Source organism: Thunnus maccoyii, chromosome 18 (assembly GCF_910596095.1).
Source record: "Thunnus maccoyii chromosome 18, fThuMac1.1, whole genome shotgun sequence".
Taxonomy (NCBI): Eukaryota; Metazoa; Chordata; class Actinopteri; order Scombriformes; family Scombridae; genus Thunnus; species Thunnus maccoyii.
This window is the reverse complement of record NC_056550.1, coordinates 16,643,023-16,662,089: the sequence shown is the minus strand read 5'-3', so window position 1 is coordinate 16,662,089 and position 19,067 is coordinate 16,643,023. Positions and strand designations below refer to the sequence as shown.

The 19,067-nt window shown below is 40.8% G+C and overlaps 2 protein-coding genes across 4 annotated transcripts in view; both read right to left on the bottom strand.

The window, feature by feature from the left end:
* Positions 1–1,223: 1,223 nt before the first annotated feature.
* On the bottom strand, positions 1,224–4,087 carry socs3a (suppressor of cytokine signaling 3a). The gene is made up of 2 exons (XM_042392627.1): positions 3,878–4,087; positions 1,224–3,301 (listed from the first exon to the last, which is right to left on the bottom strand). Exon 2 carries the CDS (start codon positions 3,153–3,155, stop codon positions 2,538–2,540), a length of 618 nt encoding a protein of 205 aa, XP_042248561.1. The 5' UTR covers positions 3,156–3,301; positions 3,878–4,087; the 3' UTR covers positions 1,224–2,537.
* Positions 4,088–17,535: 13,448 nt separating this feature from the next.
* cyth1a (cytohesin 1a) overlaps positions 17,536–19,067 on the bottom strand; it is a 39,710-nt gene continuing 38,178 nt past the window's right edge. For all 3 annotated transcript variants that reach the window (XM_042392449.1, XM_042392448.1, XM_042392450.1), the window contains exons 11-13: positions 18,943–19,011; positions 18,528–18,682; positions 17,536–17,981 (exon numbers count right to left, since the gene is read on the bottom strand). In XM_042392449.1, the coding sequence (XP_042248383.1) occupies positions 17,903–17,981; positions 18,528–18,682; positions 18,943–19,011 (303 nt within the window). In that variant the 3' untranslated portion in view covers positions 17,536–17,902. The remainder of the gene's footprint in view (positions 17,982–18,527; positions 18,683–18,942; positions 19,012–19,067) is intronic.

Genomic DNA, 19,067 nt, shown 5'->3' with positions numbered 1-19,067 from the left:
TCGCCAGGATCCCAAACACAACATTAGGGTTATAAATAGCAAATATTAAATAATTTTCTGTTGGAAAAAGTTTGGAAAAAGGAAAGTTTGCCTGATTTTAAGATGAACATAAAAAAGTACTCAAACACTCACACATACAGATAAAAACCAGGCAGGTTTGCAAAGGAAAGAATTCCACGGAGCACAGGATGCATTGCTCTAAAAATAATCCTAACAATAATTTGTACTCCTAAGGAAAGCTATTATAATTTATAGTGCAGCTGGTTCCAGAGGAATTGTCATCTTTGCTGATTAGAGGCTTTGTTTGCTTGCACTCACATGTAAGCTATCTGTAATTCACTATGTTTGCTGTTGAAGCTGTTGCCTCAGCGAGCAGGTGAACAGAGAGCATGTTGTGGTTAACCTTAAGAACACGTTGTTCCAAAGAGTTGGCCCCACTCTGCTTGATTACTGGATAAGGTGTACCATGTGCAACAGAAAATATAACACAACTTTGAATTCCTAGTACACGTGTTGACATTTTTTACCTGGGTGTGTGTGTGTGTGTATGTGTTTATGTACAGGACGGAAGACAATTCTGAGAATTTGTACACTTTCTAAGAGCCATTCAAGTTGAGTACATTGCTGCATCATTATGTATGTGCATGTGAGAGCGTGTCAGGGCACTCAACTCAGACACCTACGGAGAATCCAATGAGTCACACCAGAAAAAAGGAGTCAGCTTGTACTTCTGTAGAAGACTGACTGAGTACAGTATTATTTTGTAGTTCCGGGGTATTTTGTCTGAAGAAGCTGCTTGACTTCTTTGTTAGAGGGAGAAGTTATCAGCTCAGAAAATGTTGCTTTGTTTGAAGCTGAAACTGAACTTGTACTATCTTCTAGGAAACTCTAATCTTCCGTTTATGATAATAAATTGATAACATGTTGAGAAATGTTCATGTTGTGTGTTTAGTGTATCTTTAAAAATGTTTACCATCTGGGGTCGAGGCAGGAGGTGGTTCTTAGGAAAAAAGAGTAAACCAAATGTGATGTAATCCTGACTCGATTCAAAGATGCATGCATACGATGTGCAGTGTGTTTCACTATTAGTGAGGATAAAATCCCAAAAGACAAAATACTAAGAACCTCCCCCTCCCTGTGTGCCACCCACTCTGCAGTTTACACTGCACGTGTAAATAACATTTTCAGTCATCAGAAAACAAATCAAACAGTGAGATCTCATGTTATAGAAAAATAGTGCTCTTTATTATAAATTACTGAAATGTTCATACGAATATAAATAAGTGCAAAGTTGTATCAGTCTGCTTGCTTCGTCAAACTTCTCAAATATCTTCAAGCATCCACAGCCAGCAGTTTGGCTGGCAAAAGTACATCTTTATAAAAGACACAAAACAGATTTACCATTTCATCTTCACTCATGTAAACATCGTTTTAAGTACGAGACAGTAAAATAATATACATTACGACTCTTCTCCTTACTAGGAAAAGAGAGATACCATATTTAATACATTCATTTGTAAGCAGTGACGATTCTGTCTGTGCCACAAATACTACCACATATTTTGGTGTATATTTCCTTAACCACTGAAGCCATATTAAAGTCTGACTCTTGGGATTTGCTTAATAACTCAGCAGTGGTACTGTTCTCTCAAGTAAGATCCTGTAGGATTCAGTCATGTTGGTCGTCCAACAAACTGTTGTCTAGCTCAGGCAAGTTTGGCATAAAACCCTTCTTCTAAACAAAGTATCAGACAAACATTTTCTCTCCACTATAAACAAGGTCTTACAAGATTTTGAATTTTTTTTTTTTTTTTTTTTTTTTTTTTTTTTAATTCAGCCTTTCTAATTGTGGCTGGTACAAATATACACCCATAAGGCCAATACTGTCCACTCAAGTTTCCATTTGTCTGAATTTCCAGCGTACATTTCGTGAGAGATCCCAGGATACTGGATGGATGCATCTAATACGTCCAAGATTATCATCCAACGTCAGTAAAAAAAAAAAAAAAAAGCCAGTCTGTTCTTAAAAGCCAGTCTGGCTTTAATAGATGGATCATTTTCTGAGGCTGATGTGTGTGAGCTTGACAGCCTCACAGTACACTGGTTAGCAGCAGCAGCAGCAGAGGGAACCTGTGTGTCATCAGACTGTAGACAGCTGACTGTGAGCCTCACTTCAGTTTTCAGTAAGTTGTACGTCATCAGTGAGGCAGAGGAGGATGGTGATGGTGGTTAGCGATCTTTCATACCAGATTACAGCAGTACTCTCTTTCTTTTGGCCATTTTTTTGTGGATTAGTCCTCAATCCAGTGTCTCTTCCTGAAATGTGCACCTTAAGAGACTCATGGCCACTTTTCTGTAAGAGCCACACACATCTTGTCAGTACAATACTGCTCCTTTAGACAAGCTCAGGCTTGGTTCTCTTGACTCTGCTTCATCATTGCGGCTTTCCCACTCGCCTGGAACGTGGCTGAAATGTTCCAGTTTCTTCGTTACACTCTTAAGTCTCTGCCCCCTCAAGAGCATCAGTATAATGCCTCTTAGATAGGAGCGTCATACTCCTGGAGGAATTCCTTAAGAGGATGTGGAAGTTGGTCTCTTTTAGTTGAAATGTCCAAATGTCCATTGACTGTTTTCCTGCACATGTGCTGCAAGGTGGACAAATTACAGGAGAGAGGTTTGAGGAGCTCCAGAGGGATTTTCTCCCCTCCAGAGTAAATGTAGTAAATATTCCCACTGCGGGTGTTCCCTTTGCTCTGAGGCATGTAGTAATGGACCAACTTGAGGATGCAATCAAAGTGGGGCACAGATTGAATGTTCTTAGGGTCTGTTTGCAGGTAAAAAGAGGCTGTATCACATTGGATACGCAGGTTTTTGGTGCCCGACGCCGTCTTGACACTGAGGGTGAACAGGTGACGGTTGTCAGAGCTGTCCCGGATGAGAAAAGTGCCGGTGGTCTCAGATGCCAGCATGGCATTGGCCTCCTTTCCAGTGATGGCGCCCCAGTAGAAGCCACTCTCCTGGAGCTTGTGGAGTGTGGTGAGGACCATCTGGTACTGCGTCTTGGAGGTGAAAGTCTTGTAACGGTGAGGCAGCCGCATGTTGGAGTCCAAAAGGCTGCTGCTCATCGCGGAGTCAAACTTGCTGTGAGTTACCATGGCGCTGTGGCCGCACTCTAGGCAGCCTGGGGAGCACTGGGCGCCGCGCAGACAAGTGAAGAAGAGGTGGGGTCAAACAGAGGTTCAGGAGGGTGAGTGGGAGGGCACGACGAGGTCAGCTCCCTGTCTGTCTGGAAATGAAACACCTAAAGAGACAAGAAAGAGGAGGTGAGATATGTGTGAGAAACGTGACACTAAACATTACAATTCAATTTAACTACAGAGTTTAACTAGACACCAACATGATACTCTGTTTTATTCAGGTTGAGCTCTAATGCAATACTCTTGCAGCTCTATTGGAAACTTTGCTTATTTTTCCAGATGTGGAAGTTCTGTACATCATGCGTTAATCAGCCCCAGATGATGAGGGAAATTACTCCGGAGCGCCATGACTTCTTTTTGTCATCTAGAAACAAAAAAACTTGTATGCCTCTAATCTATTGGATAGAACTTGTGGTGTTTAACAAAAATGTTCCAATTTAAGATCAATGTAAGATAAAGCAATTTCGGGGAAACCTTTTGTGTAATCTGCCCTCGGGACTCAGGCACCATGGTCAGTTCCAGTAAAGACAAACGTAATCCCTATTGCGCAAATTGCATGCCTTGACCGGCGTCACTAAACAAACTACCTCGATTAGATAAATACAGTTCGTTTATTAACTTATAAACTCTGGCGGTACATACATAATAAGTATTCTGTGAAAAAAAAGACCAATCCTTACCTTTAATGTTTCTCCAAACTCGCTCTTTTAAATACAAGTAATACAAGTGTTCCGGGTCGCTGGGTAGATGAATGTTCACAGTTGTCCAGCGACTGTTAGGTTGTTTAAAAAATGGATTAAAAGTTCTTTGGCAACAAAGTTCAGACTTGTGCTTTCCTCAGTGTGTAGTGCACTGACAACCGCTCTGGTGAGCTCTGAGCTATAAGTGAAGCTGTGGGAGGAGAGCAGCCCTCTTTTAGTGAGAGGATGCTCCGCCTCTTTCCAGTAAAGGCTCTCTCTCTCTTGGTAGGTTGACAGGAAGCATGTCTTTTTTTTTTTTTTTTAAGGATTCCTGCTATGAGAAGTCCCCCCCCCCTCCCCCCCACCCCTCCTCCTCCACCCCCCTACTGTTACTTCAAATCGAAGGAGTCCCACTTATCTTGCTATGGTAACTAGTGTTTGTCTCTATGTCTTTTTAATTTGTAGATTTAAATCTTTTATTCTGAGAACATCTGTATGATCAGATATGATATATATGTTATTTTCTTTTTCTTTTTTTGTCTTTTTTGTAATAGTTCCGCTTTAGTGTAAAGTGTGAGGTAATGATTCAGTCTTAACTGAGACTGTTTGTGTAATCGGTTTCTGAGAAATTCACAGTAATAGTATAGAGCAATTAGTTCCCCATAGAGGGCGCCAGATTTTGGGGAGACTTTATTTCCCAATAGCAACATCTGGTATCCAATGGCAGATTGTTACTATCATTGTTGTGAAATTTTGGACATGTTTTCCTTCAAATGTTTATGCCCATATTTTAGGATTGCTTCAAAGTTCCTAACATTTAGTAATATCCTTAAATCTCTATTAAAAACAGGTAAGAGCTCCTTCCAAATACACTTTGTTAACCTGTGATCACATATAAAAATGTGTACTTGGTTATGTTATTTACCGTATCATGTTTATACAACTGCCCAGCCCAAATGGACACATAAGACAGCAAAAATATCATTGTAGTGGTGAGAGTTTTGTTCAGATGAGAATATAACTTCTTTTTATATACAATATTACAATGGATTTCCTGTCCTGAGCTCTACAAATAAAAATAAGCCACAAAAAGTTCCCCTCCCCTTTGATCCAAATAGAAGAACTTATCAGAAATGAAAGACATTTTACTGTAAAGTGAAAAGGAAGTACTATTAATTGTTGAAACTATTTGATGCTAGCCTTATCTAAGATACTTATTTAGAGAGTTTGGTGTTGATTCTCAACTGTCATTTTGATAAGGTTTGATCAGGCTCCCCACCCACTGTGGTGACCATAAAACTTCCTCTTACCGTAAGATTTCTTTATCATCATTTTTATATCGACATTCAGATGACCAAAGAAAGAGTTACTTCAGATCCTAATCTTTGACAACATGTGTATGTGTGTGACTGACAGAGTGCTCATAGATCCAGACCAACTCCCTCCCTGCTGATTCAGCTATGACTCCCATTAGCCTTAGGTGGTTATTGCACTGTAGATTAACCTCAGGCAATGGTGTCATGTCAAGCTTTGCCTTCCTTTAACAAGCTCACCCTTTTACTCATCAGTACAAGACAGTGGGGTTTTTTTTGTTGTTGTTTTTTTTATGACGCTGCTGCCTGAAAATCAGAAACAAAACAGCTCTGAAAGTTCTCGTTACAATTCTTAAAAACACCCAGTTCGGTGTTACTGAACCTCAGATGGGTGGTGGACTGGAAGGAGGGGCTTGTGGGTAACAGTTTGACGCCACAGAGCCTGATGGGTTTAGTAAATGCCAGCTGTGTCCACAGAGGTGAGTCAGGTGTTGTCTGATTCAGGCCACCAGCAGGATAGGGGGAAGGAAAATGGCGAGGATAGCCTCATAACTGTCCACTTGTTTCCAGAAAATCTATTGTGTCATCATTGTGAGGCATACATTTAACGTCCAAAGGCTCCCCTAGAGATATAATGGGAGTCAATGGAAGGAAAGGAGCAGTAAGTTGGCTCAAACTGGGAAGGAGACACCCTCCAGTCCACGTCTCCATGGAAACCACTATGCACGTTATTACAGCATGCTGACTTGGCTTTTTAGCTTGTACTGTATGCTGTAATTTTCCAAGTAGGTTACACCTTTGATCCAGTTGAATAGAGGGATCTTAGAAGTACAGCTAGGGGGAAGATGGTGAAAAAAGGCTTGTAAGCACCCCCAGACATCAAGACAAAAATAAAATAAACAGACTGAAGACCGTGTGTACTTAACCAGAGGTCAACCCTCAAATGGCTGGTCAGTCGAGGTGGTTGACGAACCAAGTGACCTGGAGCTGAGACAGCTTCGTACTCTGTTGCTGTAGCACACACTGCGGGACTCCGGCCAAACATCTGAGGCTTATGGTGTGAGGCTTGGCAATGACAGATCTGGCGCTGTATGAGTGTGTAGCCTGTCCGTGTGTGTGCCTTTTATTTTTAGTAGGTTTACAGAATCTACTTGAAATAGAAAACCAAAATCGCCTTTTGTCCATGTTTTTATGTTTTTAAATGTGTATCTGGGCTCAGCTGGATGTATTTCACCCACTAATACTCCACAATGACACAGAAAGTGAGGTATTTTGAATCTACAGCTTCACTCACATGCAAAGTCAGTGAATTCATCCTGAGTTTAGTGGATGAGACAAGGTCTCGCACGCTAGCTTGTCGGTCTAAACCACTGTTTAGCTGAAAAGGCAGCTGTTTAGGTTTTCCCACACTGACTCAGAAATTTACTTTAGCTCATGGTTCCCGTAAACCCACCGGGTATAAGGGGGGAAAAAGCGGACCTCTCAACAGGAAAGATTGGTGAAAAAACAGAAAAAATGTTATTCAACAAAATATTTTTGAGGTGCTTGGTGTAGCAGAATTTCACTGAACAGGGCGATCTTTTAAAAGTGTTGCATGATTTGCCAATTTTATGAAATTAGTAGTAGTGTTGAACACATTGTTTGCACAGCTGAATACAGGGAGCCCTGAGTTCAGGTTGAGTCAAAAACATCTCAGCAAATGTTATTTTTATATTGAATATCATCTGCCAGTATGGGAGGGTTATATCTAAACATTAAATCATTTTCTAAAATTTCAACTTAAAAAAACAACATTAAAAAATACTACTTGGATGAAAGGTTTGTAAGAGGAAATATTGCTGTTGTTGTGATCAACACTCTGTACCCAGTTCAAATCAGGTAGATTACTGTGGAACTGTGACTGATGATCTGATATATGCAGGGAGGTTCCTGGCATATCAGTCAATCTAATTCCTGTTAGCTGAGTATCATTATCATGTTCAGTAGATACAGATACCTGCTACTACCTGTATCCCTTGTTTTTACGGTCACTTCATCGGCTAGAGAGCATTACCATTCACAGCTGTATGACTCTAACTTCCTTGTTGATTGAGAAAAGCCACTTCTGTGTTATTACTGATCATCCAGTAATAATTTCCTGGTAACTCTCATTCTCTCTAAGCCTATCTCACTCTGTCTCTCTCTCTTTGTCTTGCTGTGCGTGTGTGTTCGTGTGCATGTGTGTGTGTGTTTTTCTGTCAATGCCAGTCTTTGTGTGTTTTCGTGAATCATGGGAAGTGTCATATGTAACCACCACAGATGAAAATGAAGCCACAAAACCCTAAGTGGCAACATTGTTTTTCACAATGCATTCTTCAGAAAATATTCGCGACAAACTCAAACTTGGCCCCTGAAGTATTAGTATAAAATCTCTATAGGCATGTGTTGTGTGTTGACTAAACATTTTAGACTAATCTTTCATGGCATGTGGCATGATTCCAGGAATTTTCTCAAGAACATTGTGTTCATGAGTGTCAGAGATGCTTTTCTTCACGCTGATTGCGCAACTCCATAGACCGTAGAGAATTCCTGTAAATTTACAGGGAAGAACCACTTTGTTGTTATTATTTATTTTTTATTTACACTATATCTTAACGGGAAGTGAAAGCACCATGTCAGCTCTGCTGTCAGATTCAAAAAGTAAGCACAGTGGTTAATTTTTTTTTTTTTTTAAAAAGAAAGTAAAAATGCAGAATAAAAACAAAAACAGATTATTGACTTTAACGGATTCAGACTTTGCAGTTAAATTCTATATTATTGTATATTGCATAAAAAGTGAGATCTTAATGCTGTTATTCATTATTTTATACATCATGCACAGTTAGTAGTTGTGCATTCTCTCTGTCTGCAGGTCTTCACCCTTCTGCACAGGACATGTGTTTATTATTTTTATGAGTTAGTAGGTTTTTTTTCGATTGTTGGCACTTGATTTAAAAAGGTGTGAAAGTTGACTATGAAATTCAGCGTAATTTGATGGGTACATGCACCACTTAGCATTCCTCTCTGCATATCACATGACGTCTATTTATGGCCGCGAGTACCATCACTGTCACAGCTGTCTTCTGGGAAGAGCTAAAAGCAAAACACAGAGCCATTAACTTACTACTTTTAACACCCACAGAATTATCCACTGTGACTTTTGACCACGAGGACTACTCTATAAGTAAGTATGTGGCCATTTTACCTTAGTTCAAACAGCCTGTGTTATTAATATTTGGTCTTATTTTACTTTACCAAATAATACATAGAATATTATACCTAGACAGCTGGAGACTTTATCTTTCTAACAGAGGCCTATTAAATTTCCAAGAATGTTTTTCTGAATTTATTTTTTTTAATGTCCTCGTTTTATGATGTTGTTTCTGGCATTATTTGACGTTGGCTCTGCCGGCCATTGACTGGCAAACTTTTCAACTCCCGGCACTGTTCCAATATTTACATTACATCAAACTACAGTCCAATCACAGGACCAGTGCCAATTCTGCTCCTCTCAAGGTTAACAAGAGGAGGAAGAGATAGGAAAGGCCTTTGATGTGACAGCAGGAGAGCACTTTTCACTGTTTGCTTTTCTTAGGTTTTATTTTCCTGGCATAAGGCAATGATCCAATAAGAGGAATGTCTAGTGCTATTGTGATAAGTTGCAACTGGGAGAGCAGGCGGGTCAGTTACCAACATTTTGGCCACGTGAGGGTGAGCTGGGAGCTTCGTTGGGGCTGTTATTGAGATCGACAACACAGAACTAACTCCTCAGAGACCTGCACTAGCGTTTCAAAACCCTTTCTTTCCAAATCACATACAGCTGATACAATGTGGCAATGACTATTTTGACATTCAGTGCAACCTTGTGATACAGGAAATGCAAACTCTAGGAACGTATGATTGGGTCAGTTTGACTGCACAGTCATGGTGTTAAGGAAGAAGTTAAATAAAGAAGTGAATGTCACAAACGTCATCAGGGCCTGGCTTCCAGTGTGTCATCATTTTCCACCAGGAGCCACATTGCGCTAGATGTGGTTGCTAAGCACATGGCACCTCAACATTTACTGGAAAGTTGAAGTTCAAACGTTTGAGATTATAGTGTGTATCACAGCTGATCCACAACACTCCACATCCTTTTCATCATTCTTAGGAAATTACAGACATGAGATACACCCTAAAAGGACAGAAAATTATCAAAGTATGAAATAGTTTTTTTCAGTTGTGGAGATTCTAATTCATGCAAAGCCTTATTTACTTGTAAAAGAATAGTTTGTCATTCATTCGCATTCTTGCCAAGAGTTCAGCGAAAAGATTGATACCGCTGTGTGCCATGTGCAGGATTAAAATCTTCACCTCTTTGATCTCTGCACTTTCCAACTGAAATAAGTAGTTTATGCGAGGTCATACCACCGTGATGGTACGAGCTGCATCTGGAAAATGCACATCAATGTGCCACGTTCCCTGCAAAAAAGGCCAGTGTCCAGAACTGCTCCCTCAAACATTCAGATTGCATCATTGCAGATAATATGATTGATCTGACGCTGCCTGCCTATCTCGGCTCGTCTGCCACTGCCGCCACCATCCGTTTATCAGTATCAAATGCTTGGAGACAAAGGAGCCAATGACATAATCGGGATCTACGAAATGGAGTTTGATTCCCACATACCCTAGAAATAGCTGGCTGATGTTATTGGGCAGATGGTAATAAATCTGTCTGCATTATAATAGCATGTTGGCTCAAAGATGCTGTTAACTGAGAACACCTTGTTTAAATGCGCTCAAGCGAGGGTGCATGCTGCCAAAGCATACATATGCATTGAGTCTGCGCGCAGAACACACACACGCATGCATGTGCACACATGCAGTATTCGTATGCAAATGGTGTAATATGCTGGTTATCAGTATGTAACCACACTCATGCAAACACAGACACACATACTTCCTCTATCACACAGTAGTAGCAACCTGATCCTGAGCTGTGCCAGTAAGCAGAGCGGGACATTTCCGGATAGATTTAGTGTGTACGTGCACAGTTCACACACAAGGTTTGTGGGCACTGGTCAGATAAGAGTGCTGATAGTGGCCTGCGATAGGTGCCAGGCAGAGGACAGGGACATTTCTGTGGATCAGAAGGGATTTACATGGAAGATGTACCGTAATTCTAGAGGAGCACGATCTTGATTGCCAGATTTTCTCTCACTGATAATTCGCCTTTGCCTTCATGCACCACCCTCATGCACCACATTGTTTAAAAGGGCCTGACTCAGTCACAGATGTTTGAGGATACTACCCAGGATGCATCAGTCACCCAGAGGAAAGCTTTGATCCTAGCTATTCCCTAAATCAGTAAATGATTCCATATGAGTCTATGACTGGGCTTCGACAACCTTGCAGACATGGCAGACACAATGAAGTCATATCGGGGGGACTATAAACCGACTATAACCCATTGGCAGCATCGAATAGAGCCATTGTTACTGGTGCAGGTGTGTTCCTGTTCGGGGTTCTGCTAGAGTGAGTTACATCTCTCTCTTTCATCTTCTTAGTCATCATCAGTGAGTGTTTGCTTCCTTGTTTAGAAGGGCTTTCATAAAATTGCAGCTGCATTATTACTCTGTTTCTATGCATTTCTCATTCTTCTCCGCCTCTGTTCTCTTCTCTCTCAGCACAGCGCTGCATTGTAAATCTACAACTCCTACACTTTAAGGTCTTTGACCGACCTCTCAGAACAGCAACTCAGTGTCCCCGAGAGGCCTAACAGAGGGAGCTCCTGTCTGCACGGGGCTCTCCTACATCTTTCAGATATGTATTCTGATTGTACGCCTCCATCGGTGGAGCTCTATGGGACTTTTTTTTTGCAGTGCCTCTAAACTTGATGAAGTCCTGACCCTCAAATGCAGCAGGTTTTTTCTTATTTTCCAGGAATAATAGTTTATCATATGATAAAATACATAAGAGTGTATTGCAGTAAGCTGGTCCTGGATCAGACATCAGAGCACTGCAGGCCCCCCTCTCTCTCTCCCTCCCTTCAAGGCATTTCCTTTTGTCCCTTTCTAGCTGGGCACTCCCTGTAGACAGGAAATTCTTCTGGAGTCACTCCAAACCATGGACTCCTTTTCCGTCTATTCCCGTTCCTAGCTAGAAATCTTGGAAGGAGGGTACAGCTTGTCCCGACCTCCGACCTGCATGTAAACAAACAATCTGCCTGTTCCAGAAATCATTCCGGCTTATCCAGCTTTCTCTGATCTGATTTTGGCAATGATTTTGGCAATACTACGTAATTGCTTGGCTACACAATACGCTGCATTATCAACAATAGTTAACATATATGGCTCTTCATTAAGATGCAAGATAAATCGTAAAAAGTCCTGCAGGAAAAATAAAAAGTGCTTCTTTTCACACCACATTAAAAACTACTGAGTTTCCCAGAATGAAAGCCACCCACAGTTCAATGAATGTGCAGAAAAATCCCACATTCACATTTTCCCACTGGGACAAACAAAGCTCTGTCTTGTTCACACAGTCACTCTGCCGCTCTGCATCAGCAAGTCCGCCACCAAAAATATTGTATACAAGAAAAAAGTTGGTTCTTCTTTCCAGTAAATCTAATTGATGTTGGCACCCAGACAGCATCTCTCTATCTCTCTACTCAATTCTATTCAGCCAAATTCAATTCCTTGAACAGATTCAGGAACAAATGCTTAGATTTAGATTTAGGGTTGCTACATAATTCCTCATGTGTAATCCAGGAATGCCAGTAAGTACAGTTAATATACTGTCTAATCATTTACAGTTGCTTTTATTATCACTGCGCATGACCGTTTATCGTTTATAACTTGGTCGTAAAGTTGAACATGCTCGGTCCAGATGGATCGTAACAGGAGCCTGTGTAATTTCACAGTATGTTTATTTTCCTTAACATTCTCATATGTAGGTCACTATGTCACCTCTGACCAGGACGTCTTGCGATTTTAACGGGAAGAATTGCAGCGATTTGGCTTTAAGGGAAATTGCGTTCATTGCAAAGAAAGATTAGGGATGTCTCTTTTCAAGCACAGGCCTAAAATGACTAATTGCACAACTCATTTATTAATTTCACATGCAACAGCTGGTCAGTTCTGACCATTTATTGTGCAGATGTGAGAACCACTGTATAATTTTAAATAAAAAAATAAAGTGAGGCCAAGACAAAACTATAGATTCTGTTGCTTTTCTGCAACGGATTTCATGAGATGTTTTGCAAGATTTTGTTTGCAGGATATTTTCAAACTTACACAACTGCATGTTTGTGGGGAAATACTTTGAACTGCGAAATGCAATCAAATCATTAAATAATATAGTCTGCATCCCGGCACTGTTATACTCCTTGCTTTACTTCCTGCAAAGTTTTACTGCTTTTACTATTATGTTATAACCTTATCTTGAACATGCTGTGATAGTCTGTGTTTGCATGGTTATATGAGTGTGTGTCAGACAAAGAGAGAGAAAGATGTAGAGAGAGATAGTGGAAGGAAGGGGGGGAGGGGAGAGAAAGACTTTGTTGTGGCTGCTTTGTAACTCCCTTTCTCAGAAATCCTGCCCTGAGGATGAACTGAGTGTCCCTCAGCCGAGCAGAAGATTCCTGGAGTGATTTGAGCGGTATTTATTCTTCCAGTAAAACAACACTGCATCTGTCAACACCTGAAGTGTATATACACCCAAAACACTGTGAAATACCTCGTGACATATTTGAGTATGAGCTGCGAAGGGCTCCAGTCTGTCTCTTTGTAGGGAGAACTGATGGGATTCTGTTTTTTCAAATTGGCCTTGACAGCCTGTCTTCTTGTTATTGTCCAAGAACAATGATGACTCACATGATTGGCAGTTTTTAACCCCAAAATGTCCACTTCAAAGCACCATTTTTCTAAGATTAATATGGTAATTTTATGCAAAACTGAAGACAGAGAAACCTGTTAAAGCAAATTTTATGCAGCTGTGAACTGGTTTCGAGGCAGTGTTGCATTTATGTTTGCGTGACAATGTTTATGCGTGCCCGCCTGTCTGTGTGTAAGATTCTCTTTGCCTGCACGAGCCGCGTTCCATATGAGAAAAGGCTCCTCTCATGCCAGTTGAGGTCAGGTCCGGACACCGTGGGGTGCACCCTTCTCCCGCCGTGGTGGGCCGGGAGGCAGGGGGAGGCCTTCCAGCGCTTCTGGGAAACAGTCTGGGCCTAATTGGAGCCTGACTGGTCTCACATGTCTCCACTTACTGAAGGAGACGGAGGATCCCGCTGCCTGGCCTATGAGAGCTGCTGTAGGCCCGGGCCTTTCCCCTTCATCAGCATAACCACAGAGGAGGCAGTTCACCAAGCAGGCCTGACATGACAGCATGAGTGAGTGGTGCGGTCTATGGTGTGTTTCAGCTTGGTTCAGTGCACTGAGGTCAGGTATGCTATACTGAGCTTTGCCATTTTATACTTTGTTTTTAAGTCTTGGAATATTTGACCTCAATAAATCCCTCCAGGTACAGTTTGTTCCAAGGATCTCCTTTCTGTACAGTATGTGCACCCTCCTCCTATTGTTCCCTTTTAACACTTCTGGGTCAGGACTGATGAAAACTCCCCTCCCATTGTATATCATGTTTCCCCTCGCAAGCACAACAAACCTCAGACTCACAACTAAGACATACTTTATAAGTACACTGATTTTTCATATGCCTGTCTATCCACGCTGCAGCGAGAAATACGAGAAGTGAAGAACAGCGCAGATGGTAAAAACAAAGACTTCCCTGCTGCTTCACCACCACCACACAACTTTTTTTCTCTGTTTTTTTTTTTTTTTTGTTCTTGCCGTGGCAACATGCCTCTCATTTCCCATCAGTCACGGTCACCTCATTGGCCCTACTCTGTAATTCTCAAAAACTTCATTATCATCCTGTTTCACAGCAGCGGTACAAAATATTGTTTGACTTCAGTTGTGCAAAGATGATTACAGGCAATTTCCCATCCACTTAGTTTTTTTCACAAACTAGCAAAAACTATTCATTTTAATATCAGAATGCACAGATGGAAAGCAGGAATTTTCTTCCTAATATGTCTTTTCTATGCACATCTGGAACAAATTGTTTCATGATTTGTACTCAGCTTCCACCAAAAACACTGCAGGCTATGGCCCAGAGAAAAATATCATACAAATATGCAACTCTTCATTTAGCTTTCATGTACTTTGAGACATTGGTTTTGCTGTCAAAAGAAAAAAAAAAAAAGATTTTAATCTCTCACAGATCAAAGACTTTTCGAGAGCCGTTCTTCTCAGTTTTCTTGCCTTTTGCTGGCTCGAATAAACATGTCCCAGCGTGAGTTGTCCATAAACTATTCAGAAGGTATTCAGAAGCCTTAAAATCCCAAGACACAAATACTGCAGCTTTCACTTCATCACTGTACTCACTATTACCTGCTGAACATTAATGCACATCATCTCTCTGTACTACTACAGTGTATTTGTCAGTACAACTTAGCATTTACTTTGTTCAACTGGTACTTAAACATATTTGTTTTCTACTTTTTATTTGTACCTGTTGATTTACCCAAACTGCTTTGAATATCCAGTCAATATGTGATACATATTAGTGGCAAAAAAGCAGATTTGTGTTTGGTAGAAATTTTGTTCAAAATTTTGTAGAGAGTATAATGTTCAATCGACAAATTAAAGGGCACAAAGATGCTTGCTTTTACAACATCCTACCAAAGAAACTTTTGGGCAACAGTGCTTCAACCTGGTTGTTCATCCTCTTTGTGTTTTCTGATGTTAAAACAGTGAATGTTCTGATGTTTCTCAATGCTGTTGTCCACGGTAATGCAGGAAACAATACACAATCACAATTCTCCAGAAGGTGAGATTCAGGTCATTTCCTGAATACAACTCGTAAGACAAACTATTTTTGTATGAGTCTTTACATTGTTTTCTTTGTTTGTTTTTTTTTAGGAAAATCCTGCATAGTATGTCTTTAACACAAATCTGATATATTGGTGTTTTCTTCTGTATTTTAGTCTTCACCGCATCACCATCATCCATGCCCTGCTGCTTCCTGCATGGTCGTTCCATTGAGAAAAAGTCATTTGTATTGATTGCTTTTCCAGGCATCATTTAATATGATACATATTCACTTGTAAATATCGACCTTTCCCCGCTGCACCAACATTTGTGCCATAAATACTTTAAAAGCAAGCTCGCAAAAATGATATGAAATGCTATGAAGCTGTAAATAAAGATTTAAACAGTGTCAGGAGATTGGATTTTTTTTTTTTATAGAGGGTAAATTTGGCTGGAGCAATGCAAACTTTGGATCCTGGTCTGGGTTTTGTCTACAGAAAGTCAGAGCAGAGGAGGGACTGATTCGATTTCAAGGCTGCCCTCGAGTGGAAGTGGTTATCAGTATTCATGGACTTACAGCATGTTGGCCTCACTTAACCTGTTATCTAATTAGTAATTGATTTGGCAGGACTGTAATCGAGCTGTTATTAATGAGCAACATAAAAATGCGCATTAAACTCTGTACATCAGAATGCCTCAACAGTCCTTATCACACACTGCCACCTGCTGGAGTGTTCTTAGTATAACATGGGCTCAATGTTAACATAATGCTGTATAAATGACATTCACATTCAGTGTTGCGACAAATCTGTCTTTATTTCAGCTTGATTAAATGGCAACAATTGAAACCTCAAATCAAACATTATTGAACTGAATAGCAAAAAAAAAAAAAAAAAAGGCACAACTAATAAGAAACAAAATGAAGACAAAATACCCACTATACATTTAAGTATGTACAACTTTGATAAATAAACCAATACTGTCTAGAATTATGATTGTTTTGCATGTTTCCTTATTTCTCTAGGATTAGTGCGCTGAGAGGAGCAGAATGAAAGAGAAGCAGGAAACAGAAAGCGAGGATAATGGACAACAGGCACGGATGAGAGAGGAGACGACTGTAGACAAAAGTAGAAAAAAGATGCACAACAAAATTGTGCCTCAATGCAGTTTTAGCTATTTGACAGGATGACATGTCACTGCATCGCCGTGACCCATCAGACATCCTGCCCCTCCATCTTTTGGTTCACCACAGCACATTCCTGATAAGACTAGTAGTTTTGTATCATTACACATCAAACTTTGGATCCTGAGACGGGGACAACCCACTTTTTTTTTTCCAGGCATAGCTTCAATGAACCACACATTTATTTGTGCTGCTTTAAAGCATCTACAACAAGTCATAATATGTTTTATGCATAAACAGTCCGAAGCACACAGAAGTTATGACAGCCACTTCAAAGTACAGTATTGTACAATTTATTTATGAGGTTAGACTGAAGGCTGAAAATGACATGTGATTTGTTTTACCATTAAATAGGTAACCCTCTACAACGAAAACTACACTAAAGGTAGGAGACAAAGATTAAATGTTGCTCGACTGGGTAAAGAAAAGTGAATTACTGTTGCTAACCAGCAGCATTTCTCATCACATTTCATCTAGAGCGCCAGGCACTGTGCAGCAGTAAACTCTACAATTAAATTGCTTTTTATATGATACAGTAACAGAAAGTGGCCTTGGAAATATGGGAAGAGAAAATCAAAAGGGGCCAACAGTTCTGTTTTCCAGACAACTTAAGACCCAAAAAAAGAGGCCAGGGGTGATAGACACTCGTCCTTTTGAAAGACACAAATCCCCAGGATTCATCTCCAGGACCATCAGGAAATGAACAGTGAGAGCCATATCCAACTCTGAAACCCTGTCCAGACAAGCAGACAACCTCACCTGCCGCGGGACGCCCCACACTGCAGCTTCACATTTACAAAAAAAAACCAGTTCAGTCTGGGACACAGACGAGGCTTTCGTTCCTCGCATGGCTGTCGCGTTGTGAACAGGATCCATGTCAACCTCGACATGGAACATTTCAGAACATGGGAACAATCTCCTGAGTGGCAACTTTTTCAACAGAGAAGTTTTTGTTTTCATAGTTTTTTTTTCCTATAAAATCACTAACAGTTGGCAAATTAACCCCTGCATCCCATCCCTTCCCTCCCACCCCCTGCAGTTTCTGTTGCGAGACCTTTTTCCTTTTTTACAAAAGCGAACAAACAGAAAAGACTCGAGAGGAATCGACAGTAAAAGCTGTAAAAATAGACACGTATTACCCAAACATATTAAAGCACGTCAGAAAAGGTACTTTTCTTTCAGAGAGCGAGGAATATTTTGGTTGGGGTACCACACTTGGTCAGACCTGCTGAGTTCAAAACGATGTGTGCTAAGAGGGACTGCATGAGTGTATGCATGTTGTTTATGTGTGCAATGTAAATGGGATTTTTCTTAAAGCCTGAGGGAACAGTTTCTCTTCAAAGGGGATTCTGCTGAGTGACACCGCAAGGGCCTCATAGACAGAGAGCACACATAAAGCTGAGAGAGAAAGAGAGACATTCAGACAGGAGGTTAGAGGAGGCTTTGGCCTTGACTCTTATCTAGAAACCCCAGCATGCTTCCTGTTTTTCTGGCCAGTAGAGTCCCGAAGCCAGACCTAATATGTATCCTAGAGAAATCCCCTGGAGAGGTCTGAGGGACATCCCAGCGGTGGCCTCTGCACTGGCCCAGACAGGGAGAGCAGACACCCGGTACCCCACCCCTGCTCTGTCAAGTGCAACGTCTGAAGCGCTGAGCAGCTCTAGTGCCTCTTCATGGACGACACCTTCTTCTTCCTGGCTGCCAGCATCTCGTAGAAGGGGTCCCTGCTGATGGCAGCTCTGTGGACACAGATGCAGAGGAAATGTCAGAACAAGCGTAATGGCATAAGTGTTCAAATTGCTGCACTCATATCGAAGAGGGTTGAAAATTGGATTTTAAAAAACCTAAAACGAAAGGGGTTCATATCAGATGAATGTATGTAAAAATGGCATTTGCAATGCCAGCACTCTGATTTAACCATTTCTTGTTTTTTTTTTTATGTACTTAGCAAAATTATTGTGCGTTATCAGCACATTGTTTGTTTTCTTCCCATTTTTCTCCTCACAAAAAACTTTCTAAACTGTGCAGACCACAAGATGATCTCATTTACTGTAAACTGCAATGATCAGCATCTGCAGTAGAACTTTTGGATGTGTGGGGACGTGGCATCCAAGTAAAAATCACATTCTGCCTCACTTGAAAACATCTACGTTTTTTTTTGGTGAAACTCGATATAAACCTAAAAAATTGCCTTTGGTGGAAGTTTTGACATACTGCATCAGAACTATGCCTTCAGGAAGGTTTTATGTGACAATGATTTAGGAAGTGGAGGAAAAATCATTTACTTGATGCTGTTCATCCATTCATCTTTTTCCTCAGCAGTGGGGGCGGAGATTCGGTAGAAGGTGTGATTGCCCTCCACGACGCGCCCGTCAGCCTCTGTCTTGCACGCCTTTATCACCTGGTCCTTGTTGTCAGGAATGAAAAGCTCAAAGCAGTTCTACAAGGAGGAGAAGTTAGAAATAAAGTATCAATAAATAAACAAACAGCAGGATTGATTAATAACACATTGATCTATTAGCTTGAGGTAACTAATAAGTTTGTCCATTACTATGTGTGAACAGCATCTGGTGTTAATTTTCTAAATGGGTAGAACTGGAGACGCTCTTCTATATTGACATTTAAAAAAATAGGTTCTATTAAAACCAGATCTGACTGTGTGTAGTCACAGAATGAACCAGTAGAGGGAGCTATGCTTACAGGCTTCTTGTCCTCCACCTCCCTGATGCTCAGGTTCTCCAGTGGGATAATTCCTCTGGGCTCTTTGTCCTGCACAAAAAAATAAAAAAAAATGACAGAATGACAGAGTTCTGCACAGAGGAAAC

Excerpts from the sequence above, each read along its gene's own strand:
- socs3a (XM_042392627.1), bottom strand. The coding sequence starts at position 3,155 with ATGGTAACTCACAGCAAGTTTGACTCCGCGATGAGCAGCAGCCTTTTG.